Source organism: Lemur catta, chromosome 17 (assembly GCF_020740605.2).
Source record: "Lemur catta isolate mLemCat1 chromosome 17, mLemCat1.pri, whole genome shotgun sequence".
In the NCBI taxonomy this organism is placed as follows: Eukaryota; Metazoa; Chordata; class Mammalia; order Primates; family Lemuridae; genus Lemur; species Lemur catta.
In genome coordinates, this window is record NC_059144.1 from 31,116,229 (window position 1) to 31,142,761 (window position 26,533).

At 40.6% G+C, this 26,533-nt stretch overlaps 1 protein-coding gene across 1 annotated transcript in view; it reads left to right on the forward strand.

The window, feature by feature from the left end:
* The first annotated feature begins 7,452 nt into the window (after nt 1-7,452).
* The window catches only part of PLCB1 (phospholipase C beta 1), a 646,359-nt gene continuing 627,278 nt past the window's right edge, over nt 7,453-26,533 (forward strand). Inside the window, exons 1-2 of the mRNA XM_045528129.1 lie at nt 7,453-7,629; nt 7,690-7,915. Of these exons, the coding sequence (XP_045384085.1) occupies nt 7,817-7,915 (99 nt within the window). The 5' untranslated portion in view covers nt 7,453-7,629; nt 7,690-7,816. The remainder of the gene's footprint in view (nt 7,630-7,689; nt 7,916-26,533) is intronic.

The window sequence follows — 26,533 nt, forward strand, 5'->3', positions numbered from 1 at the left end:
TCCTGCTCTTTGTACATGTTTGCATATGTGCAACCTGATATCTAATATGTGCCAGTGGGGTAATATATAGTAGGGAAATGCATATACATTTATAAACTATCTGTATTTACCCACCATATAGATATATGTACACGTTGAATTCAATTTAATCAATTCAAAAGTTGAGTGCGTTAAACTGCTAACCTGGCACCTCTTTGTGTGAATGCAAAAATCCAAGCTCAACATTATTCTTTATCTATATGATTCAGTGTGGCATTGCAAAACTGGGTCAACCATGAATGCGGGATTATTTATTTATTTCAGTCTTTAAAATATGAGAAAAACTGGAATATATTTCTTCCTTTTGAGTCATGCTATTTAGTTCGATGAAGAATGAAATTATCCAAAGCCTTGTTCTGTCAATTCCATAACAAATAGCAACATTAACGGAAAAGATGGTATTCAAGTTAGGAAAAAGTAAAAATTTATAATATAGTATCTGTAAATCACCATAAATTGGCATTCATGGTGACATCCACTCTAATTATGTAGCTGCTATAGTCACATTGGGACCAATTTTTAATAAAACGCATTACTATGCTGGCTCCCTTATTACCTACTCTTTCAGATACTTTGAGTACAACTCATGAAAACCAATGTTTCTATACTGATCCTGGGGAGACCAGGGGAAAATTGTTTCAAATTTTGGTGGAATGAATGAGAACCAGTAATTTCTTTAGGATCAGAACCCTGGGGAAATATACGAAAAAAAAATAAAAGGGACATTTTTCCCAACTTGCTGGTGCAGAGCCTTGAAAGGCAATTAGAGAACTGATGTGGAACGAAGCAATAGCACTGGAGCTGCCAGTGTTTGGTGTTTGCTTCTACATCAGTGAGGGTAAGGTGTGGCTGCATAGCATGAAAAACCCTGAATTATAGGGACTTAAACAAGATAGAAGCTTATTTTTTCTCTCATTTAAAAATCTAGGCGATCCAGGGCAGTGTGGTGGTTGGGAGATCCAGAGACATCTTTCTCCTCTGCTAGTCTAGCTCCCGGCTTTCATGCTCAAGGTCACCTCATGGCTGGTGCTTCAGGCTTCAAGTGGGCATTCCAGGCACCAGGAAGGAGGAAGGGGGGAAGTGAACGAAGTGCATTGCTAGTCTAAGTTAGACTGGAGTCCTGCTAGGAGAATGGACACTGAACAACATCTAGAAATCTCTAACAGAGCCTCTTCAAAAAGTCACTCTCACTCCACTCCTTTGTATGTATATTTTAAAGAATAATATGAATAATATAACCAACAACTCCGTGGAAAGGTTTGCTTTCAGTTCCCTAAGGTGGGCCACCTGTAATGGAATGAGATAAAGCCAGAAAAAGAAGTCCTGATCATACTGTTGTTTGCAAAGTCATATTGTTTGTTAAATTTCCTGGACAACTGCGATGGGATGGCAGTCCATATTTTATAGCTGTCACTGTATCAGTAAAAGTGATTGAAATCTTTGTATAAGAAGGGGAGGCATGGAAATGTAAATTTTAACTTCAGCTTAATTTGGAAGTGGATGATTACCCCCAAACCAACCAAAAGGCAAAATGATTTAAAAAAAAATGAGAATTCGTTCATAGTGCTCAAAATTGTGAAACTATCACTTCTGGGCTTGTTTCTACTACATATATCTTTGACTTTGTATCCTTCAAACTACCATCTCTCTATTTCAAATAAATTTCCTATAGATTCTATTGCCTACAACCACAGATATCACCAGACCCAAAGCTCAGTGGTTTTATTTGAAGTGAGAAAGAATTCGGGGTGTGCTGATGTTTATTTTTATAGGGAAGATACATATCTGGAAGATAAACTGACTTATGAAGATTATATTTTGATATTTGTGTATCTCAGTCACTCCGTCTGAGAGTCCAGAGCTGGCAGGGAGGGAAATGGGGTGAGGGGAATGCTTCTTTCGAGTCCTGAGGGATTATTTTGCAGTCCTCCCTTCCTAACATCTGCATTTTCTGTGAAATCCAAATTCTGCTGAGAGTGTCTCTCCTTAACCATTTTTGGATCTGAGATTCCAAATTCTTTTTTTTTTTCCAAAAATTGCCTTTAAGGCAATCAGCCAGATTTCAATGAAAGCCTTTTGCTTTAAATGAAGAATAACTTAGAGCTTAAATGAATATAAGGTCATTTTTCTTGTTTTTCAAGAAGAGAAAAAACCTCACCATTTTTGTAATGTAACTACAACAATCTGAAAACTTTGTTTCTTTAGTGTGATAAAATTTAGAGAAATGTACTGTTCTATTAAGAAAGGGTTCAAATAAGAGCCTCCAGGAAGGAAAGCATGGCTCCTTTCCACGTGTGGATGATAATTTTAAATCATCTTCCTTTGAGTCTCTGCCCATTTCAGGGTTTGTCTTGATAACAGACCTCCCTGAGTAAGAGCTTGGCTGTTTCATCATGGTGCAGTTTCGTATTTACCACGTAAGATGCGTAAACCTTATGTCTTATATCAATGTGAAATGTAATGATAATAATAATGCCAAGGACATTTAAATTCTTGGCTCAAATACTCTTACAAATGTGTTTCTTTTTCCCATAATTGTACTGGGCAGGTGGACAAGTCATCAGAGTGACCTCCTTCCATAGAGTGATTCAGGGCCTCAGGCTAACAGAAGCTCTGCCTTCTTCAACACGTGGCTTCCAAAGTCACTCTTTCCAAGGAGCATCTTTATCCTAGCCAGCTGGGCAGGGAGAGAGCATGGATCCGCACACATGGGGCGGGGAGGGTATGTGTCAAAGATGCTTTACTGTAACCCAGATGTGGTTATTAATATAAAGCTGGTTCTGGGCAGTTTTTCTCTGTATCTCTCTGTTATTTCAGAAAAGACAGAGTTAAAGGAACCCTGATGCTTAGAGGCAATTAGAACTCATTTAGTCATGATGGAAAAGAGCTTTTCAATTCTAGAAGGTTAGAGATGAAAATGAATGTGATTAAAGTTTATAGAATCAATGCAGCCACAAAGAATTTGACTAAATCACAGACCACAGAATTAGGATGCTATCTTTGAAGACTAAAAGAGTGATTCTAGGGCACATAAAGGCACTGTAGTACAATTCCAGAATAACTATAAGTGTGTTAACTACTATTAATTAACACTATGTTATAAGGACTTGAATATGTGATTTCATTTGAGCTTTATAATAACTCTTTAAGATAGTTTAGTATTGTGGTTAAATATACAGGCTCTAAGGCAAAACTAACTGATTTGAATTCTGGTTCTTTTACTTACTAGCTGGAAAATTTTGGACAATTTAACCCTTCTCTGACTCAATTTCCCCAACTATAAAATGGAGATAATAATAGTAACCCAGTTCATAGGGCTAATGTGAGGATGAATGTATTAAATGTGTAAAATTCTTAGAACAGTGCCTGGTCATAATAAGCTTTCATCATGTTTATTAGCTCCTCATTTACATAGTAAGATATTGTATTCCCAGGGTCACAAAGCTAGTAGTCAGTTGAACTGGCTATTAAAAGGTATATCTATTCAAATCAAAATACCTAGTTTTCCCACTGTGGCAGGCCTTGAGGGAGTTATAAACTGATATGAGACTGGACTACATTTAGTTTCTAGGGGGACTGAGACTACTTATAATAATATAGTGTGGTTAAAAGTAGAGAGAAACTAACTCAGATCTGCCTTGTAAGTTCTAGAAGTGCCAAGAGTCAAGGTTCTAAAGTCAGACTTTCTAGGTCTCAATCTCAGTTCCAAGTTGCGTGACCTTGAGGATGTTAATTCATCTCTCCAAGCCTCAGATTTATAATAAGCAAAACAGGGGACACTAATATTAACTGCTAGATCAGCTTAGAGTAACAATAAGGCTTAAAGAATAAAGACATTTATTATATCACTTATCAAAAAGTCTAGAGATAGTACAAAGGGTTAGAAATCTCATGAAGGACCACTGTTTTTTGTACCTTTCTACTCAGGGTCCTCTTTACATAACAGTGTACCAGAGAGATTGAGAGAGAGAGAGGGAGAAAGGGAGAGAGAAAGATTTCCCTGAAGCCTTCCCCCAACCCATTGATCAGAGCTGGGTCCTTTATGTATCTCTCAAACCAGTCACAAAGGAGAATGGAATTATTGTAATTGGTTTATACCAATCATAGTTCATTCCCCAGAAAGAGAGGAGGATCACCTTTCCTAAGCATGGTTGCCACCTAAATTAAATCAGGGTTTGCTTACAAGAGAAAGAGGGTGGAGAGTGCTATTGATTAGTAAGGATTATGTTATTGAGTGTCCTGGAAGTGCTTAGTTTAGTGCTCTGGCCTCCAGTGAGTGCTCAATAAAGGTTAGCTTTGCCAACTCCCCGAGGCTGACATTCCGCAGGGGGCAATTCTGTGCTCTCACAAAACACAGACTTTCCTATTGTTTCAAAAAACAGAACATAACACTGAACTTGATGGATCACAGGCCTGGCTCACACAATTTTGGATATTCTTATAGGTCCTTTTGCATGGCAAAAATCCCTACCCTTTAAAAACATTTCTGTCTTATATCCTTAACAAATGGTGTGGAAAATCAGGGAGTTAAACCAAGCTGCTTCAGGCCTCATCCTTCCTGTTGAAGGGATTTATTCTGTAGTACTCCTGTATCAAGCTGCATTATTTTGCTGGCAGAAGAAGCTTCTGCCACCCATGTTTGTCTTGAAGACAAACCCTAGTCAGAATTCTACAGCTTCACTCTACTTTTAACATCCATATTCACAGAAACATCTGGGAGGACCCAAAAATGCTAGATGAAATACTCAACCATCCATTGCCACAATAATGGTGCATAACAAATGACCCCAATGCCAACTCAGTGGCATTCAACAATGAGCTTTTACTGTCATCCTTATGGGTTTGCAAATTGCCAGGGTTCTGGCAGATCTGGGATGGTTTTCATTGGATTTGTCTCCAGGTTGCAAACTGGGCTTAGGTCTGTCCTGTATGTCTCCTTAGACCAGAGGTTCCCTGAGGCATGTTTATCTCATGGCAATGATAAGATACCCAAGAGGGCAAGCCCAACCTCCCAAGCATATTTTGAGCATTTGCTCATGTCACATCTTCAAACATTCCATTGACCAAAGCAAGTCACATTATCCAACATCAATGGGGTGGATAAATACACAGGCTGTCTAATTGAAAACTACAAGGTCATAAGGCAAAATATGTGGACGTAGGGAGGGGCAAGGAGCAGGGAGCAATAATGCAGTAAGTCACCACAAGGAGGCGCAATTTCCCTTCTCATTTTGCTTAGAGTCCATTTCTAACTATCCCAACTCTTCTTTCAGTGGGCAGAGCGCTGGTCTGTCTTACCTTCCGAAACCACTCTGATAGATAAACCCTATTTGCCCAATAACCTTTCTAGTGGATAACAAAGAGATTGAGAGAAAAAAGAAAAGGAAAAAAAAAAAGGAAAAGAAAAGAGAAGACAATCTGGTAGGATCAAGTTATAAGGACAATTGAGTCCTGTAAGCCAAGTTTTTTTGCAGTCCTCCAAGTAAGGAATATTAGTGTGAGAATGTGATGTAACTAGCAAGAAGGTGTATGAGTAGCATATTCATGTTTAGGGACATGTGGTCAAAATGAAACAAGTCTGTCTTTCATGAAATTTTTTTGTGGCAAATGGCTTCCAAGGACAGGGCAAGGATCCCCAAAGACAGCGAGAGTAGGAGGAGGTCTTGTTCACCAGGTTATCCATGGTGATATAACAGTGCCTAGCATATAGTTGGTGATAAATAAATATATTTTAAGTGCAACTATTAATAAATATTTAAAAGCAAATTTACTCATCAGAATCAGATCTTTGGTATCTTTGGACCAAGTTTACAAACACTGGGCCTTGGAGACCCTGGGGGGCAGAAGACAGGGAGAATAAAGACTTAAGAGACAGTCATGTTTCTCTCCTTTTTTCCCCCTTCATATTCTGTTCGTTGTTTTTAACTATCAACTTTTTTTTGAGACACAATTTAGTTACAATAAAATTTACTCATTTTAGGTGTACAGTTCTATGAGTTTTGACATACATATACACACATGATATAGAATATTTCCAACACACCCAGAGCTCCCTGGTACCTCCTCCGATCAATATCTGCCCACCCTTGGCCATAGGCAACCATGGATCTTCTTTCTGTTGACATAGAATATCTTGCCTATTCTAGAATTCCTACAAGTGGATTCATGCAGCATGCAGTCTATTGTATCTGGCTTCTTTAACTAAGCTTAAAGTCTGTACAATTCATCCATATCCTTGCATGCCCCTTCCTTTTTATTGTGGAATGGTATTTCATTGTTTGGGCACACCACAATTTGTTTATCCATTCACCTGCTGATTGTCATCTGTGGTTTCCAGTTTGGGGCTATTAGGAAGAAAGGGATTAACATTGTTGGACAAGTCTGTGTGGGATATGTTTTCATGTCTCTTGGGCAAATATCTAGGAGTGAATTTTCTGGGTTGTATCATAAGTAAATGTTTACGTTTATGAGAAATTCTCCGAAGTGGCTTTACCATTTTACACTCCCTCCAGCAGTGGATGAGAGGTCCAGTTCCTCCACATCCTCTCAAACACTTGGTATTATCAGTCTTTCAAATTTTATCCATTTCAGTCTGGTCTTGGTCTTCTTTCCTTCCTTCCTTCCCTCCCTCTTCCTTCCTTGAAATGAGAAACGTTTGCTGAATGAGTGACTACAAACATTTCTGGACCTATGTTCCTAAATGAGCAAGTTTCTATCACTAAGACAGCTCTCTCTCTCTCTCTCTCTCTCACACACACACACTACGCACTTAAGGGGACGATGGGGAGAGGGGACCTTCTCTCTTCCTTAGGAAATAAAACCTTTGCTTCCCTTAGGATCACCTTTCTATCTCAAAAGCACAACTCAACCCTTTTCCCAGACTGACTCGAAGATCAGCGCGCTGCAAACTCGCGGGCGCGGCGAGGTTTCTCCAAAGAGCTCTTACTCCAAGCCTCTCACCTGCGCTCTTTGCTGATAAATAGTAATTGTCTTTTCGGGAAGCTGGTTTGTGGCCGGCGCTGGAGAGCTCCGGCTAGAGCGGAAGGCTGCGGGTTGCCTCTCTGATCCCTCCAGACGGCCCCCTTTTCCCACCCGGTTAAGATCCAAAGACGCTCCCGGGCTCGCGCCCAAGTTCACGGCTCCCGGACGCCCCTGGCACCCCTGCAACCAGGGCACCGGGCATGCTCAGAGGGCGTGCGGGAGGCAGGCGTTGCCTGCAGTGGGGCCCCGGAGCCAGGAGGTGCCGCTGCGTCCCCGCTTCCAGGCGCCTGACCCAGCGCGCAAAGTTGGGCTGGGATCCGCGGGGGGAAGGAAGGAGCGAGCGAGCGAGCGAGGGTGGCGGGGAAGAGAGGGCGGGAGGAGGAGGGAGGAGGGGAAGGAGCGGGGGCGGGGGGCCGCCGGGCGTGTGTCGCGCGCTCTCTCCCTCTGTGTATAGAGGATGTGCTGAATGGTGCGCTTTGAGGCGGCGGCAGAGGAGGAGCAGGATCCGGCGGCGGCTGCCAGCCTAGGCTGCCCGGCTCGGCTTCTCTTAGCCTTCCGAGGCTCCTCACCCGCCGCGGGCTCCCGATCCCGCGTCCCGCCCGGGGCATGGCCCGGCGCTGCGCCCCCGAGCGCCCCGCCTGCTGAGCGGCGCCCGAGGGAGGTGCGGAGGCCGGGAGGCCAGCGAGGCCGGCGGGGGATCGGCGTCGAGCGCCTCCGGAGCAGAGAGAGGAGCCCGCGCCCCGCGCCCGGTCCCTGCCGCGCTCGCCCGGGCTGCCCGGAGCCCCGATGAGCCCAGATGGCCGGGGCTCAACCCGGAGTGCACGCCTTGCAACTCAAGCCCGTGTGCGTGTCCGACAGCCTCAAGAAGGGCACCAAATTCGTCAAGTGGGATGATGTAAGTATCGGGGCGGCCCGGATCGGGGCGCCGGCCCGGGCACTGGGCAGGGCGGGCGGCGTGGGGGTGGGGCGAGGGGCGCGTTATGCAATTGTCGCCCTGGGAGCGGGCAGGGGCGGCCTCGGGGCGCACAGGGTGGCACATGCCAAGGGTGATGGCAAAGGACGCGAGCTTTGCGCGCGCTCCTGGATCCTCGGGGTTTAGTAGTTGACATCCTTTCTGGGGCTGGCAAGCGCCCCCTGAGGGTCTTAAATCTTTTGGGCCACTGGAGCAAGAGGGCAGGCTCTACCTGGTGATGGGTCCTGAGAGTTTGGAAAGTGGGGAGTGTGAAGTAGGGACGCCGGAAAGCTCCGGGTGTGAACAAGACGCGCCCTTTCTCCGCCCGGGGACGCACCCCCCGCCCCGTTACTTCCTTTGCCCCCTTTCAAGAAGGAACAACCTGGAAGTCCGAAACTGTTCAGTGATTGCTAACCCTCTTAGCGCTTTTGTGGGAGCCCACGCGGCAGAGGGCACGGCAGTCCAGCCGACAGGTGGTCGCTGATACCAAACTTCAGTGCCTAGCTCCGGAGTGAGGGGCCCTGAGAAGGGCTGCGGGGGGGGGGGGCACCTGAGGAGGCTGGTGAGCAGAAGGTGGGGGCCTGGAGGGGTCCTAGAGGGCTCAATGGACCTGTAGGCAGATGTAGAGGGCTAGTTTTTGAGAACTGAGCTGGCTGGAGTCTTTTGCTTGAAACAGACACCAGATGTTCCCTCTAGATTTACCTTCACCTTTGGCCAGGTCAGAGCCTAGCCCAGCGCCAGGGTCTGCTTCACACGCATTCCAGACCCAAGAACTTCAAATGACTTCTCCCTCCTCCCTCCTCCAGTTGCCTTCAGAACACTTAAATTTGGGGGGATTACTATCCCCCTGAAAACATTCGACTCTTGGGATGGAGAACATTATGGCATCAATTTTATGTCCTAGGTGTCATTCAAAAGGTTTGATAAGAACACCCCACTGAAATAAACCCGGGCTGCCAGGCTCCGAGGAAATTTAGGTCCAAATGACTAATACATCTCTTAATCAGGAGGAATTAGAGGAGAATGAGGCGTTCTTCTTGCTGAAAAGATTTTCCACCTAGTAAATTATAGCCTGTTATCCTCTAGGGTATTTTTCTTTAATCTTCTTAAGCCATTTTCCAGTGTCTGAAAACAATTTAAATATTCCAGGTAGCGAATCCAATTACTTAGCTGAGTGCGTCTGTGTCTATATTTTGTCCAGCTGGAAGTGCAAACGGAACTTGGAGTATGAGCTACAGCTTCCTTGAAAGCGAATGCCAATTATTAAATGCTGTAGGCAAGGATGTAGACGTGCATCTTTTTACCCTGGACTTCAGACTTTTCTTCTTTCAGTCCTGGTCTAATTGGACCGTATGTTTTTGTAAATGGAAGAGAATCTAAACAATAAATTCAGACACAGATGACATGCTTTGTGTCAAGGAAAAAAAAAAGAGAAAAAAAAAAGAAAAGAAAAAAGAATGAAAGAAAAGACAAATCAACAATAAATATAACAGTCATACCCATCTTGAGATCCTTGACTAGAGAGCTAATGTGATGGTGAATTGACCAAGAAAGAGAACGAAGGGCAGAGGGAAAAGAGAGAAAGAGATTTCACAGAATAAAAAAAGGGAGTTTCAGCATAAGCTTTGGATTTCTATACACTGATGATTTTAAACCATGTTTTAAATAATTCTCCATAATTTCTTGTTGGTGGAAAATAGCCAACGTCACTTTGAGAGGGAAGGCCTTCTATGAAAACACATTTTGATATATCAAGGTAGATTGTTTTTATTATGTGCATTTATGTAACAAATATTTCTTGCTCACCTATTAGTGCCAGCCCTAAACTAGATCCTGGGATGATGAAGAAAGTAGACAAAATCCCTTCTGTAATGGACCTTACGTGCTAGGTGGAGGAGACAAAAATGATCAAAATCCCTAATGAACAGTGCATTGAGAATAATGGAGAGGGCCCTGGTCAAACACCATCCGATGAATAAGGTGAAAAGAACTCCCTGTGAGCACTGCAGCAGTGAGTTTCTGAGGAAGCCCCTGTGGGCAGGATGTAGGGCAGGCATTAAGGAGAAGGCCAGTAGAATCACGGCTCTTTTAAAAAAGAAACGTAGGCTGTACCCAGGAGTCAAGTTATCTGGCATATGATGAGCTGTCCTGCAAGTTCTTTGCCTCTCTTGGTCTCCACTGTGACCTGTGGACTGCAGGGGACCCAGACTTTCTCTAAATTGCCTTTATCCTCCTCAGGCATCACCTCCTTTGCTCTTCCTAGGTCGTCTGTGCCCTTCCAGAATCAAGCAGTTCAGGTTATCTGCCTATGGACATTGCATCACGATGAAAGTGTGACAGAAAGGACTAGATCTTGAGTCAAAGGCTTGTGTTTACCTGTTAGTTCTCTCACCAGTAAGCTATGTGACTTTAGGTAAATCACTTACCCTCTCTGAAACTGTGCTGCTTCTTGTGCAAAACTGTGTTAATGCCACATCCCCTGTTTCATCTAATAGTTGGGAGAAGCCAACAGGATAAGGCAGCACTTTATTCACATTGGAGCATGCATCAGAGCCATCTGGAGGGCTTGGTGACACTTAGATTGCTGGGTCCCACCCTTTGTTTCTGATTGGGAAGGTTTGGGGTGGGGCCTGAGAATCTACATTTCTCAGATAACCTGGTGATGTTTATGCTGCTGGTTGGGGGAACCACACTGTGAAAAGCATTGGGATATGACTTATAAACGAACTTGCAAGGTACGACAGACAGATAGCACAATCTCCTTGTCCTGCCTAAATTTTCCCTGGTTTGTGAATTTAATTTTATTTCTCTGTTTGCGTTTTGAGAAATTCATCCAACTTACCACCTAAGAGGTAGAAAGACCTCAATGACATAATCATGGACAATCTTTTTAGATCGTCTAGAATGTTTTATGAAGTATCCCTGATACCCAGATTGTCTTAAATCACATTTATACATTTCTTCTGAATTGTTTATATGCAACGAAAAATTATTATTATTTTTTTAATTTTCACCTGCTTCTAGTTGGATTGTTAAAAACGGAAAGGAAAGAGAAGCTTTTTGAGAGGCCGCCTAGTCTGACTTTGTGTCTTTGGGCAGGGCGGCTGCTGTGTCCTTCCTCTTGGCACTTGCATTGGGAAATACCTGCTGTCCCCTGCCCCAGGGGTGCATCCCCATCTGCATGTGTAGAGGAAAAGTAAATGCTATAAACAACCTAAAAATCTCTCAAATATCTAATGTCATTTAAAAACTGCAGAACCTGCTTTCTGGTCTGTAAGCAGAAGGCTGGGCAAACTCATAAAACATTCTCCATATCCTTTTAGAAAGTGTAACACATAGCAGGGTATTCAACAATGATGAGTTTGGGGTTACTTAGGATTGTGAAGAGATCATCTCTTGTACTTTAATCAATTAAAGCACCATAGTCACTGGTCCCGTTGTCCTCACCACCATATGGAATGGAAGATGTCACCCAGACAGTGCAGTGCCATGCATAATTTGCTGGCCACCGACCAACAAGTCATACTGAGGCTTCGAATGCTGCAAGGGTGATAGTCAAAAGCTTTGACATAGGCACTAACCGATCACAACAGACAGCGTGTGTGTAATAGAGCAGGGCTTTGGAGACACCCTCTTGTACCCTTTTAACCCTTTTGCTCCCTGATCATGGGGATGTCTGGGGGTCCCCAGGGTCTGTAGGTGGGTGGGTGGGAGATCTGGAATATTTCAATGTTTTAAAACTGGTGTTGGTGTATATAGTCTGAACATCAAGGCTACAACTGTCCTCCTGAACTTGGCAAGGAGATAAAGGACTGACCTATTAGGGGGACCTCTTTTACTAATGATATTAAAAATGCCACTTTATATCCTTGCTTTTGTTTTGCATTTGTGTATTATCAGGCTCTGGTGATGGGAGGTGGGCGTTATTGGAGAATTCTGGTGAGATAAGCAGTAAAAGGAGAGTTACTTTCTCCGTCTAAGCCAGGGAGCTTGGGAGATTTTGAGACTGGCCCCTTTCTCTTCTGGACCTTGGCCTTGCTCCATATTGGACAGGACATGGAGGGAGAAAGAGGAAGAAGGAAAAACTGTACAGTGGGCCCCCTAACCCCTGAGTCACCTCTGCCACAGCTAAGGACCATGTCTATTTGTTCTACAATTTCTGGGAAATGGAAAGGTTTTCATTTTTTTGTTCTTTCTTTTTTTTTTACTCTCACCTTCCAAATTCAGATCTTACTGTGGGCAAGTTGCTTAACGCATCCCATCTCAGTTTCTTCAACTGTAACTTACAAATTGTAATGTTTCCTACCTCACAGAACAGCTGTTAAGGTGAAATGAGCAAATGCATATGCATTGCTTTGCATAGTGCCCGACACACAGGAGACCCTCAGTAAAACATTTTTAATAAGTTGTCACAAAGGGATGTGAATTTTATCAAGGCGGTCAGTATGTGTTATATGACTCTTATTCTACAAGTGGAACGGTCCAGAGCTTATTCCCATTCCCTTTAGTGTGTGTGTTGATTTTATAATTTGGAGGGGGAAAACAAGTCAGGTTAATTTGCCCGTTTTAAAAATTTTAGATATTTCAGAGCAAATGAATCTTCTTAATTCAAAGCAGGACCCACTCTCTCTACAGCAAGTCAGTTTACAAATCATCTCGAAGTTTTATTTCTACTTAAATTCCGTGTATATATATACACACACATGTGTAGTCTCACATTGTACATCTGTCTTGCAGGCATAATCTAACATTCAAAAGTCATAATTACTAGGCTAAGTGGTTTGAGAAGTCTGAGGAAGCTCAGAGGTTTGAATTTGCATTCATGTCCTGTGGATTTGAAACAAGTAACTCCGGTCTTTATCACCACAACCCCCCCACACCGAAAAGCCCCACAACTAAAACAGATAATTAAAAAAATATACTATTGTACATTTCTCAGCATCCAACACAAACACTTAGAACTTCTGCATTATGTGGAATCTGCAGTTCCTGTTTCCTAAATGATGACAAGATGACACTTTGAAGATGGATGAGGGAGAAGAGGGAAAGGGTTTATGAAGTGGGGATGTAACATTCACCTGGGAAAGGGTATGGGAAGCAGGGAAAAAACAACTCTGAGTTGGTAGCCATTGGATGCACACTGGGACACCCACAGAGTGCAAGGCAGATTCTAGACTGGAAGGCTAGCAGGTGCTCTCTAAAGTGCCACTTAAATATACCCAGATATGTCCACTTTTCATGTCCAAACAGCTTTGTGAATTTCTCATTGACAGTCATTACTATAATCTAAATGTAAGATTATAACTTTTTCCAGGTGAGCCAATAAAGCTATCTTAAGGTTTTTCTTTATTAGTGTGTAACACGCATGCAGCAAAACGTGCAAATCGTATGTCCAGCTGGGTCCGTTATCACAAGGTGAACACTCCCGTGTCACCGGCACCAGATCAAAATAAAGCATGGCTGGCCCAGGAGTCCTGAGCACTCTCTTCCTGTCCCTACATCTCCTCCCAAGGGTAACCCTTATCTTGACTTTTAACTCTGCAGATTGGTTTTGCTTGTTTTTAATCTAATAAAGCTATTTTTATTTTGAATGAAAACTAAACAAAACCTCTTCAGCCTAAAGCACTTTTATTATTGCTGAATTGACCTTCTAGAATAATAACAACAGAAGTGACTTATCTTTAGTTCAGATGGCCCTTGATTAGGTCCTTATCTGTCCTAAGTTGAAATCTGGCAAGTGTAGTAGGTATAGAAAATGGCCCCAGGGAGGAAACAGTTAAACAAAGCTCTAGTAATTTAGAGAGGAAATGTAATGCCTACAGGCTGTTATTGACATAGCAGAGCAGACTAGTATAGTGCTACTGTTGCTAGAATATATTTTTCCCTCACAGGTTTTCTCTCTTATCTTGCCTGACACTGATACTTCCTACCTATGGTCCATTAGGATAATTTGCTCTGGCTATTAGCCTCCCTTGAAAGTTTAGCCTATCAATAAATAGCTTCAAACTATATTTACCTGCAGTGATATTTAAATGGGACAGGAACATTTTGCTTTTTTAGGTTGAACTTGGTAACCCATAGTTAAATGTTTCCTTATCAGAATTGTTTCATGTTATCATGAACAAGAAGTGCCAGCAGAAAATAGAATGAGATTGATTGTGTATTGTTGACTACGGCTGTGGGTCCCCACTTAAATAACAAATCCTTGGTAACTGAAAATGTTAGTGTTCCTGTTAGCCAAGTTAATATTAGGTTCATGCAACCTTTCAGATCTTATCATAAATCCTATGTGCTCAGACAAATGTCACAATCTATTTCATCTAATCCTTTCCCCATCTATTCTGTGTCCCATCCCCTCATCAGAGCCATGTGCATCAGTAGCCAAAGGAACTAGAGACATATTACTCAGGTCATTTGCATATATAATCCTAAAAAGCAACCATTGATTTTTGTAAAAATTTAGCAGAAATAGGATATTAAGAGAGCTTAGGCTCTTTAAGAGTATTTCTGGTTCCCTTCTGATATGTTTAAGGTCTAATATTCAATTTTATTATCTTTACTATGTGTTAAATTTTGGAAATTTTTACTTTAATTTTATTCTGAAAAAAATATTTCGGTGTATGTATTATTCACTCACTAAATCTATATATTTATCAGGAAACTAAATTATTATAAATTGAGAAACAGACTATTATAATTAGGAAAACCTAGGTATTTAGTATTAGCATTAACAGCATCCTACGTCTGTTTTTTATTTCAAAGGCTTTGTTAGTTCACATTGTTTGGTTAATGTTTCATATCTTTTTTATTGCATTGACATTTCATAAACAAGTTCAGGAAAAATGGATTACTTAGCAAAGGAAACAGCTGAACTAGTCATGGTGGCTATCAATGTATAACATTGGTATCTAGAAGATTAAGAGACTGTTTTGCCATTTTTAAAAAAAAAAACATTTTTTTTTCTGGAACTTGTGTATGAAACAGGTAAAGGAAAGCTAATTTTGATTAATTTTATAGAAGAGGCCATAGGAGCTCAAAACTCTGGAAAACCACAGAGCAAATCAGTAATTGGTATGCTGGATTGAAAAAAAAAACAAGTAAAGATGCTAACCATGATGCTCCTCAGGTGTGCTGTGTTGGAGATGGCTGAATCTCACTTAGCATCCATTCCTACATCCTCTCAGTAGGACTTCGTATAATACAAAGTTTGAACATCTAAAGCTACATTTACCAGACTCCTTTGAGGCTAATATTCTGGCTGAAAATTAAGTTCCACCAAATAGGTGCACACACATGAGATTTGGAGTGTGGAAATGTTAAGGAGGCCACCTTACTGCATCTTTTGGGTGGTTTCTACAGCTACATGAGATGTTAAAAGAGGTGGCATCTCCTGTAATAGTTTTCCAGTGTCTCCAAGAAGCAATAGTGGCAGTGGCCACTCCCTGTTCTCATTTTAATGCTTCATTGTCTGCCCCTAAGCTGGCTTGTTTGGGATCCCTGTAGTTATTTCTTGATTTCTCACCTTCCTGCATGTGGTGGAGATGATAGTTCTCCTCAAGGGTCAGTGCTACAGTGTTCTGGGGTCATCGGTGGCAACCCAGCCTGAAGCCAGCTTCTCCAACCCTTCCAGTGATTCTGTCAAGTGTTTAACTACCTGCATTAAGTCCCTTTATCTTCAAAATTCCAGAGAAGTTTTTGTTTCCTGCACCAAACGCTGCCTGATATGGTCTTTTATGGGTCCAGGATCTGAACATCCTATGTAACTTTCTCCTTCAATACTACAGTTGAGTAAAATGGAGTTTTGCTATAATATTGCCCATGGAAATCAATATCAAGAGTGAGACCCAGTAGCAGGCACTTATTCTTGTAAAGCCCTGTTATGTATTTACATTTACCCCTATTCAATTATGAAGTCCACCTTGGGTGGTAGGAAAAGAGCAAGTGTTCTTTTCCATTTTACATAGAAGTACATCGAAGTTAGTCACTTGTGATTTGTCCAAGGACATACGACTAGTTAGAACCAGCATCAGAATTTAAAATAAGATCTTATGGTTCAATCTAGAGTCCTTTCCAGTCTACAATGACATCCCCAACAGTATCCTTTTTCTAACAAAAAAACTTTTAATAAAGTCCAAATGATTACAAGTTGAAAGAGATTCATTGACTTTTCCAAATAATCTTTCTGGTTTTAGGATTCATATAACTGAAGCTTAGATCTCTACAAACTCATCCCTTTTGCCTAGTGTCTTCAAAATAGCTGTTTTATAGTGTACATACAAAACCCATTTTTGTCTACACTATGCAAGATGTGTAAACATGGGAAAATGTCACCTCTGCTTTGAGGTGACAATGTCACCTCTGCAGAGGCCAGTGTGTGCTCTAGAATCTTTACAGATGTTCTGCATCAGTTGGACAATGTAGAAACATGCATATGGAAAGATAGCTATTCCGGAATGGTGTTAAAACAAAGGTCATTTTTTTACACTGCCTAATAAGTGTAATTGTGATACTTTTGTGTCTAGCAGGACTCATTGCATCTGCTACTCTACCTTTTTTCTCTTCCCCAAATACTTGCAAATATTGTATTTTGCTGGACTCCTATTAACGCTAGTCTAATGACTTCTCATGGAAATCAAGGTGTGTCACCTGCTCCCAAGTAAGATGTAGAATGGCTTGGAATACAAGCTAACATCAACTTGAGAGGCCAGATCTAGATTATCTGTGCAGGGAGGTGGATATCTCTTGCCTATATTACAACTAGACCAAGGCTTCTGGAGGGCTACAGCTTTATATTATTTGCCTTCTTTCCCTAGGGGAGAGCATAGGCTTGACACTGTGGCACAGGTACGTGCTGGTGCTCAGAGAATATTTGTGGGATGAAATGTGTCTGGTTCACAGTGGCTTCACCCAGAGGAGTGTGCAGCCTTGAGGCAGACCTGGAGGGTGGTCATGCTCCCATTAGACCTTGTGACCTTTGCATAATGTGTGGTGTTGATGGGAAAGCCCTGCTTTGTGTCCTTCCAGTCCATCTGAAATCTCCTGGAGCTCTAAGGGACTCTGTGGCCTTCTTAGATGGGGTTTCTCCATGTGAGTTTGTGAAGGAAAATGTTATTGGTAATGTAGAGCTGACTGCTGTCAGAATATTGATTTCGTTTAAGGTCTAAATATGGCTTAAGGTTGAGTGTGTACTCCATTGCAATTCAATGTTGGGTGAAAATGAGGTTGCTTAATGTATTTACATGTGATACTCTGAATGGTACCCTTGGTTCCTATATTCTGAAAAAGATGCTTATACATACAATGCTTATGCATACATACACATATTGCAGTGAATATGGCCATTAAAGAAATTCAGGAGTGTTGAGAGTGACAGAACAAAAGAATGATCATTGCAAAGACACTCTATCGCAATGATGATTCATAGAAACAAAAATGAATATATGCACTTTATTGCTAAAGTGAGAAATTAGCAAGTAAAAGATATGGTGCTAAAATGTTATTTATAATAAAACTTCTACTCACATTATTCCCTCTGTACAGAGACAATGGAAGTCCTAGGACAGTATTCTTAACTTTCTCCCTTCCCCACTCCTAGTTTGATGCACTTGGGCCACTTCCTTTCTTCTAGCTGCCCTCCTACCCCTGGGAAAGCACCTCTCTGTTTATATTCTGGAGTCCATCCTTCCTGGCCTCTCTGAATCCTGGCTTCATTATTGTCTACCACCACCCCTTCTCTTCTGACAGTATCTGTGTACATTTCCCCTCTGTTGAAGCTCTTCTAAGAGCATATCAATATGCCTCTCCTCGCCTCCCACCTGCTCCTTCTCAGCCCAGCACTCCATAGCCTTTTCCTGCCCTCACCACCGCTCTGGAAATTCTCTTGCCATGGCTACTCACAACTTGCCAAGTGCCAGCCCCCATTGGTATTTTTGAGAATCTACCTTTTCTTTTTCCCCTGCAGTATCCTTCCACCCATCTATCTATTCATTCAATATTTATACTTTAAAAATGTATTGATGCCTCTTCAAATCCAGACTTTGTACTAGTGTTGGGGATGTATGATGATAAGTGATTCAGTAGCTACCCTCATGGAGTTTGTGTTCTATTTGGGGAGATAGATGCTAAACAAAAAGAAGTATAATTATTTCATTAGAACTGTGGTAAGTGCTATAGGAAAAAAAAGTACAAACGAATATAAGAAGCATGGAAGTTTCCCTGGAAAATTCTATTTATGAAAAGACGTGAGTTGTAGGTAGGACTTAGGCCAACATGAGTAGGGGGAGTGTTTTGGGCAGAGGGACACCAGGTGTGGGCATTGCAAAGAGGCAAGGAACATGGGACCTTGAAAGACAGAACTGGAATAAGCAAGTAGAGAGTGTGGCTCCCATAATGCCGGATGGATGGCAAGGGGCTGCAATATACTGCTTAGGTCCCTGCAAGATTTTAGATTTATAAAGTCAACAGGAAACCATTAAAGCCATGTTCTCATCCTTGGCAGTATTGACATTTGTGTCCAGTAATTCTTTGTTGTGGGGTCTGGCCTGTGTATTGTAGGATATTTAATAGCATCCTTGGCCTCTACACACTAGATATCAGTAGCAATCCCTGGTGATGATAACCAAAATTGTCTGCAGACATTGCCAAATGTCTCCTGGTGTATAAAATTGCCCCAGTTGAGACCACTGGTTAAAATGAAATTCTATGCTCTTAATTGATTTTGAAAGTATAAGGCCACTTCACACACACACACACACACACACACACACACACAAACACACATGGCCAGTAAGCACATGAAAAGATGTTCGACGTCATTAATCATCAGGGAAATGCAAATTAAAATCACGATGAGATGTCACTGCATACTCACCTGAGCTTATGTCTTGCTGAAATTATCGGTTTTCTCATCTAATGCCCCCACTAAGTAATGAGCACCTGGTTTGATCAGGGATCTGGGCTTTCATTTTGTTTCATAATAGACTATCCGAAGTAGCTAACATGGTGTTTGAAGAACCATGCTTCCTACTTTTCCCTACATTGTGTCAAAAAGGATTTTTGTACTTGTTCATAAAAGGCAAGTGGTGTTTAATGGTGTTTCTCGCCCCTGTTTTGCCTCCTCTATTCTGGACCTTCTCAACCTCCTTTGCTTGTCTTGGGGGAATTTCAGACTGGACACACCGCTGGAGAAAAATTCTTACTAATGCTCATGCCCATGGAAGTTTTACTTTACTATTCTTAAACCAACACTCCAGATCCAAGACTACCCTTACTGTGTTTTTATTTCATAGTCAGGGCTGCATTGCTCATGTTTGAGGCGCATCACATCCTGTGACGCTTAGAATTCATCTTCCCTCATGCAGCTATTTTTTCCCCATCCTATATATCTACTGTATTTGACTCTACTGCTTCCTGTTGCAAGTGTTGGGCAATCCCTGTGAAATGTCGCTTATTCTTTTTCCTGGTTGACTCCGTACTATTGATTAGGTTGGCTGTGCATGTCCCTGTCCATGAGTGTTCACTTGCAATAGCATAAGAACCTGAGAATCACAGTGCACTCAGAATTGTGGTCAAGCCTTGGCCGATAGACTTTCTGACAGTGGTGCTGAAGAATGTGCTGTGGGTCTGTACACGGGTCCTTGACATTAGCCTTGGGATTTAGGGTTATACTTTGTTGTAGTTTACTGGGGCTGCCATAACAAAGTACCACAGATTGGATGACTTCAACAACAGAAATGAATTTTCTCACAGTTCTAGAGGCTACAGATGAAGGTGTTAGCAGAGTTGCTTCTTTCTGAGGGCCGTGAGGGAAGGGTCTGTTCCAGGCTTCTTTTCTTGGCTGGCCAGATGGCTGACTTCTCCCTGTGTCTTCACCTCATCTTCCTTCTGTGCATGTCTGTGTCCAAATGTTCTCTTTTTATAAGGACACCAGTCATATTGGTTTAGGGCCCATCCTTAAGACTTCCTTTTGACTTAATCACATCTTTAACGATCCTATCTCCACATAAGGTCACATTTTGAGGTATTGGGGATTACGACTTCAGCATATAAATTGGTGGGGGGGGGACACAATTAAATCTGTAACATACCTCAACCTGGTAAAGTGTAGCTCAGAAGGTGGCAGCATGATGGCTCTATTTAGCTATTTGAAGAATTGACACTTAGAGAAGCAACTAGATTTATTTTGCACTACCTCGATGTTAAAAATTAGATGGTAGCTGTGTACCATGGAGAAAGATTAAAAATATATAACAGGAATTGTCTGACAAAAGAACCAAGATTGCTTCGTGAGAAAGATTTGCCTGTTAAGGTGTGTCCACGTAAAGGTTTGGAGCTGTGCTGCCTAACAGAAATATACTGTGAGCCACGTAGGACACTTTTGAATTTTTCTAGTAGCCATATTAAACCAAGTAAAGAAAGGGGCAGATGGAATTCATTTTAATAATGTATTTTATTTAACCCAGTATATGCATTTTGACATGTAATTAATATCAAAAAATTATTAGTGAGCTATTTTATATTCTTGTTTTCATTCTTAATCTTTGAAATCTTATAGCCTGTCTTAGTCATGGCAAGACATAGCCACATTTCAAGTTCTCAGTAGCCACGTAGAGCCACAGTGGCTCTTGGATTGGATTGTGTAAGTGCAGAATATGCATTCTCAGTGGGGTCATATCACCTCCAAGAAAATGAAAAGTGGTTCTTGGGGAACAAAAATATCTGCTTAATCTATTTTTCTTTTGTATAAAGCACAGATATACATACAGCGTGTAAACAGATGTTTAGGCTATCTATAATATTAGGTCATTAAATATGGAATGTCACATTTTGAATCAAAAATTTAGTTAATTGTATCTTAGACAAGAGTTATTGACACAGTTTTGCCTTCTTAACGGTATTGTTTATACCCAGCAGTAAAGAAGCCTGGAGAGCAAGTGGCGATGAAATCGCAAAAGGCATTTTCCACAGCTTGTTAGAGAATTGAATATTTTTCCTTTCAAGAAGTGGTCCAAAGCCTGGAAGAAATGGTAGTCAGTTAGTGCAAGGTCTGGTGAATGTGGTGGATGACAGACAGTTTCCAAGTCCAGCCTTTGCAATTTGAGCAGCATTGTTTGTGCAACATGTAGTCCAGCATTGTCTTGCAAGAGGATTGGCCTGTCTCTGTAGACCCATCTCGGCTGGTTAATTGCAAGCATCCTCATCATTTCATCCAGTAGACATACACTATAATGGATTGACTATGTTTTATGAAGCTGTAGTGGATAATACCAGTGGTGGACCACCAAACAGACACCATTATGCCAAACACTTGCAGTTATCAGAAAAAATCCGTTTTTCATCACATGTAACAATATGGTATAGAAATGGTTCACCTTTATGTCATGACAGCAAAGAAAGGCAAGCTTCAAGCTGATTTCTGTTCTGATGCTTGTTTAATTCATGTGGAACCCATCTATCCAGCTTCTTTACCTTGTAAATTTGTTTCAAATGGTCCAATGTTGTTGGAATAGTAACGTCAAACCTTGCTGTTAATTCACACATAGGTTGAGATGGATTCACTTCCACTACACCTTCCAGCTAATCATTATCCACCTTGGTCTCAGGTTGCCCACGTGGCTCATTTTAAAGATTAAAATCACCAGAACAGAACTTCTCAAACCATGAATGTACTGTGCCACATCCTTCCTGAACACTTTGCTGATATTTCGAGCTGTCTGTGCTGCACTGGTTCCACGATGGAACTCATATTCAAAAATAACATGAATTTTTGATGTATCCATGGTTTCACAAAAATTACTCTAAAAAAAATTTGAAAGATAATCCCAAGCCAAGCTATGCGTTTGAAAGAATAAGGATATACCTTCACAATAAACATAAAACAAGAAGTGTCAAAGTGAAATGTCAAAGATACCAACTGTCAAACTTAGTACTTAAGGAAATTAGACATTTTATACTTAATATTAAAATTTCATGGTGGATGATTAGGAATATAAAGGTCTACAAAGGCTCCTTAGTAGGGCAATAATGGAAAAACATTGAGAAACATTGCTATAGAGCATGTTCTTAAAGGTTTAATTTCCAGTGCTGGGATTCCTTGGGCAAGTTAGTTAGCTGGGATTCTTTGGGCAAGCTAGTTAGCACAAGCCTTGATCTATTTATCTATAAAATTGGAATAATTGCAATGTTTACCTCTTACATTATTATAAGTATTAAAGGAGAAAATACAAGTGAAGTTCCCCACAGTGATCAGCTCAGAGCAAATGTTGAGAATGTATCAGTTATTTTTCTGCCAGGGATTTTGGTATTAGAAGGGAGTTTGAAATACTAGTACCTTTGTCATTTCCTCTCAGTTTTTTTAGGGTTTATTATTCGTTTATATAAGTGAATTGATGAGCAAATCATTATAGTAAAGAGTTATAGGATTTGGTAGTGTTAATGTTGATCCCAGTGACACTTTTTTCTTAATGAAATGTTTCTCATTCTTTTGGATGTTGAGGTTTTGTTAAGGCCCTTTACTTTATGCCTTTGCTGTTCTTTATTTGGCCTATAGACTCTTTAGAGATTCATGTAAATTGCAAAACAACAGCTTCTTAATTATTGTATTAGTCTTCACTATTGATGATATAGGGATGAGAGTAAAATGGTTTCTATCAAATAAAGGGGAATAAATGGAAATTTACTCTGCATCATCTGCTATTACTAACTCAAAACAGGTATGTTTATTACTGTTCTCTCTCTTTTTTTAAAGGCAAATATTCTTTGGAAAAAATCTCTTGTAACTTTAAGTAAATTGAAGTTGAATTCTTAGTTTGAGGCAATGTACTTACAGGTTTGCCTACACTCTGAGCTCATGGGTGCTTCTTGGAGCTTTACGTCATTCTATTCCTCACCCAAAGCCTCGCCCAGTATGGGCAGGCCCACAGCAGTGATTTTCAAAGTGTGGTCTCTGGACCAGCGGCATCAGCATCACTGTGAAAGTATTAGAAGTACAGATTCTTAGTCTCTGCCAGACCTACTGAATGAGAGACTCCAGGGAAAGGGCCCAGCAGTCTGTGTTTTAACAAGAACTCTCAGTGAATCTAATGTACTCAAGAGTTTCAAAACAACCATCTTATGGAACACACATCTTAAAGATATTGTTGGAGATATAAAGAATAAAAAATAGTGTTGTCTTTACATTTCTACAGTAATATGTTCCAAGAGTCACAACCTGTCTGCAGTTCCCTTGGAAATGAAGAATGAACATATATATCAAACTTCAAACCTACGCATATGTTCTGACAATTTAAGAATATTTATGATCTGGGTTGAGTGGCTACTTTGGTATGGGGAGAATATAGACACTTGCAGCTGTGTAGGAGGTGGGAAAAAAAGCAGGTGGAATTGAAAATGGAGATTCATATATTTCTGGGTCAAATCCTACTTTGCATGGCAAGAATGCCAAGTTCCAGCTGATCTTGGAATGTTTGAGGTGATTATGGAGGAAGCAGGCAGGGAGCCTAGATAAATGATCACTTAACAGAGGAACTGTAGCCGGAAGAGTGAAGTCAAGAAAATATTGAACAAAGGAGCTTTAATTTTGAAGGAGTAGAAGGAGTAATCTAGAAATAGCAGTATCTGAAACAAACTAGGCAGCCTACTACAGTGTTCCAAAATATAAATTTTGAGTAGTTTTGTTCTGCTCACTTAAATGTTTGATCACCTGGGATCCTTGCAGGGAACTGCCACCAAGATTTTCATTAGACTCTTGTCAGATGCTCTGATAAGGAGAGGAGAAACTAACCTGAAAATAATCAGTTACACCTACAGTTAATTCCAAAATCATCTGGAAGTGGGAAAGGTGTGATCACAGCTGATATTTAATACCATTATGTCACCTGAAAGAACAGGGAGCCACCTAGCACAGGACTACCCATTTAAGGCAATTGAAATTAGAGCTCCACCTCACACCAGTCCTCAAAATACTTTATACATGGAATAAAATCCTATATTAATAACAAGGATGGTGATAAGGAGGCTGAATGAGACCTTAAATAAAGCAAAAAGGTGGGGTGAGGGAGGTTGACATGGGACTGCATCAAAGTTTAAAGCTTTAAGTAGTCTTTTGTTATGTAAGTTAGATGTTAAAAAAGTCAAAAACAAGTCACAGAAAGAAAGTATTTGCAACATTTATGACAGCTAAAGAAGTAACGTCTAGAATACATAGACAGCTCTCAACACAAGGACAAAGGATATAAATAGGCAATCCATGTAAGAAAAACAGAAATGGATAAAAATGTATAGGAATACACACAGTTTATTAACAAATCAAGCAAGGACAGATTAAAATAAACAGATACAATGGTCGCATCAAATTGGAAAAATGAAAATGTTTCCTAACAGTGTTGGTCGGGCTTGAGAAAACCCTTTCAGATAAGTTCCTTTCATATAAGACAGGTGGGGTCATAAAATGGCAAAGCCATTAAGCAAAATTTAGGATAGGTATAGCGTTCAATCAGCACTTGCACTTCTGAGCATTCTCCTTAGGGAACCCCTACCTGGCCCATATACCCAGAGAGGGATACACCTCGCTATTACTCTATATTATAGGATTGTTTGTTGTTGCTCAAAATTATGTACAGCCTGTCAGAAACTTTTTGTTTTGCCCACCTCTAGAAGAGTAGGTAACATAACAGGACTGAAAATATTGCTATGATTTATTGGAATTATTGCTGTGAACTGTTATGCATGTAATCTGATAGAAAAAGCCTAATTTTTTTTTACAAATTCTTTCATTATATTATCAGCTGATTTCCCAATGTCTTTTTTTGACATTTAAAAGTAATTTTGAAATTTTAAAAGTCTAGCTGAAGTTCCATGCAACAACACAATTCTTATAAAAGATATTTTTCAAACTGCATGTTAAGAATGTATGTTAAGAATATCAAGATAAAATAGGATGGCAGTTTCTCAAAAAATTAAACATTGTACTACTGTATGATACAGCAATTCCACTCCTGGGTGTATACCGAAAAGCATTGAAAGCAGAGACGTAGAGATATTTGCATCACCTGTGTTCACAGGAGCATTATTCACAATAGCCAAAAGGTGGAAACAACCCAAATGTCCATCAGTGGATGAATGGATGGATTAAAAAAACATGGTATACGTAAATGGAATATTATTCAGCCTTAAGAAGGAAGGAGATCTGACACATGCTACAATATGGATGAAGTTTGACAACAATATGCTAAATAAAATAAAGGCAAAAGGACAAATATTGTATGATTCCATTTACATGACTACCTGGAGTAGTCAAATTCACAGACACAGAAAGTAAGAATGGGGTCTATGTGGCTGAATTGAGGAGAGAATGGGGAGTGTTTAATGGGTGTGGAGTTTTAGTTTGGGAAGATGAAAAATTTCTGGAGATGAATGTTGATGATGGTAGTATAACATCATGAATGTATTTAATACCACTGAACTGTATACCTAAAAATGGTAAATTTTATGCTATGTATATTTTAGTACAATAAAAGAATATCAGGATTTAATTTTTGATACATAATTTTTTTAATACAAAAATTTAATATTTTGATACATCTGTTTTTTTTTTCTTTTGAGACAGGGTCTCACTCTGTTGCCCAGGCTAGAGTGCTGTGGCATCAGCCTAGCTCACAGAAACCTCAAACTCCTGGGTTCAAGCAATCCTTCTGCTTCAGCCTCCTGAGTAGCTGGGATTACAGGCATGTGCCACCATGCCCGGCTAATTTTTTCTATATATTTTTAGTTGTTCAGCTAATTTCTTTCTATTTTTAGTAGAGACACGGTCTCGCTGTTGCTCAGGCTGGTCTCAAACTCCTGAGCTCAAATGGTCCACCCACCTCGGCCTCCCAGAGTGCTAGGATCACAGGCATGAGCCACTGTGCCCTGCCTGATACATCTGTTTTTAAATATAATCCACTAGATTAATAATAAACATTTTTGGGTGGCAAACATTTGTCCAGGTTCTTTATCCAAGTTATCCTATTTAATTCTCACACAACCTTTTGAGGTAGGTATTGTGATTATCCCTCCCGTTTTTTTTCAGTTGTGTAAAATGATGTGTAGAGAAAGGACAGGCAGGAATTTGAACCCAAGAGAAGACGAGCTCCTTAGCCAGGCTACAGTAGAACTTAACATGTAGATGAAAATCATTAATACAACTCTACCCAGTAGGAAAATATCCCAAACTCCAAAATTTTCTCTGCAAGTTCTAATTTTCATTATAAGTTCTTTTGATCAGATAGGAGATATGACATATGATAGTTATAATGTATATGAAAAAGTTGAAAAAAGCTAGCAATTTATGTCTCTACAAAATGCAATTCCTGCAAAGGCCTGAGTATTTCAGTATAAAAATCTATATCCAGTGACATGTATTATCTTGTGCAGATGGTATGTCTTTATGAAAATTGCTGAAAGAAAAAGAACACATATTTTAGAAATGTTTAATATTATAATTATAATGCATGCAATTTTTGCTTTATGCTATGTATGCTTTAAACTCAGAAGACTATCTATGATGTTTTATTTTAGCATGTG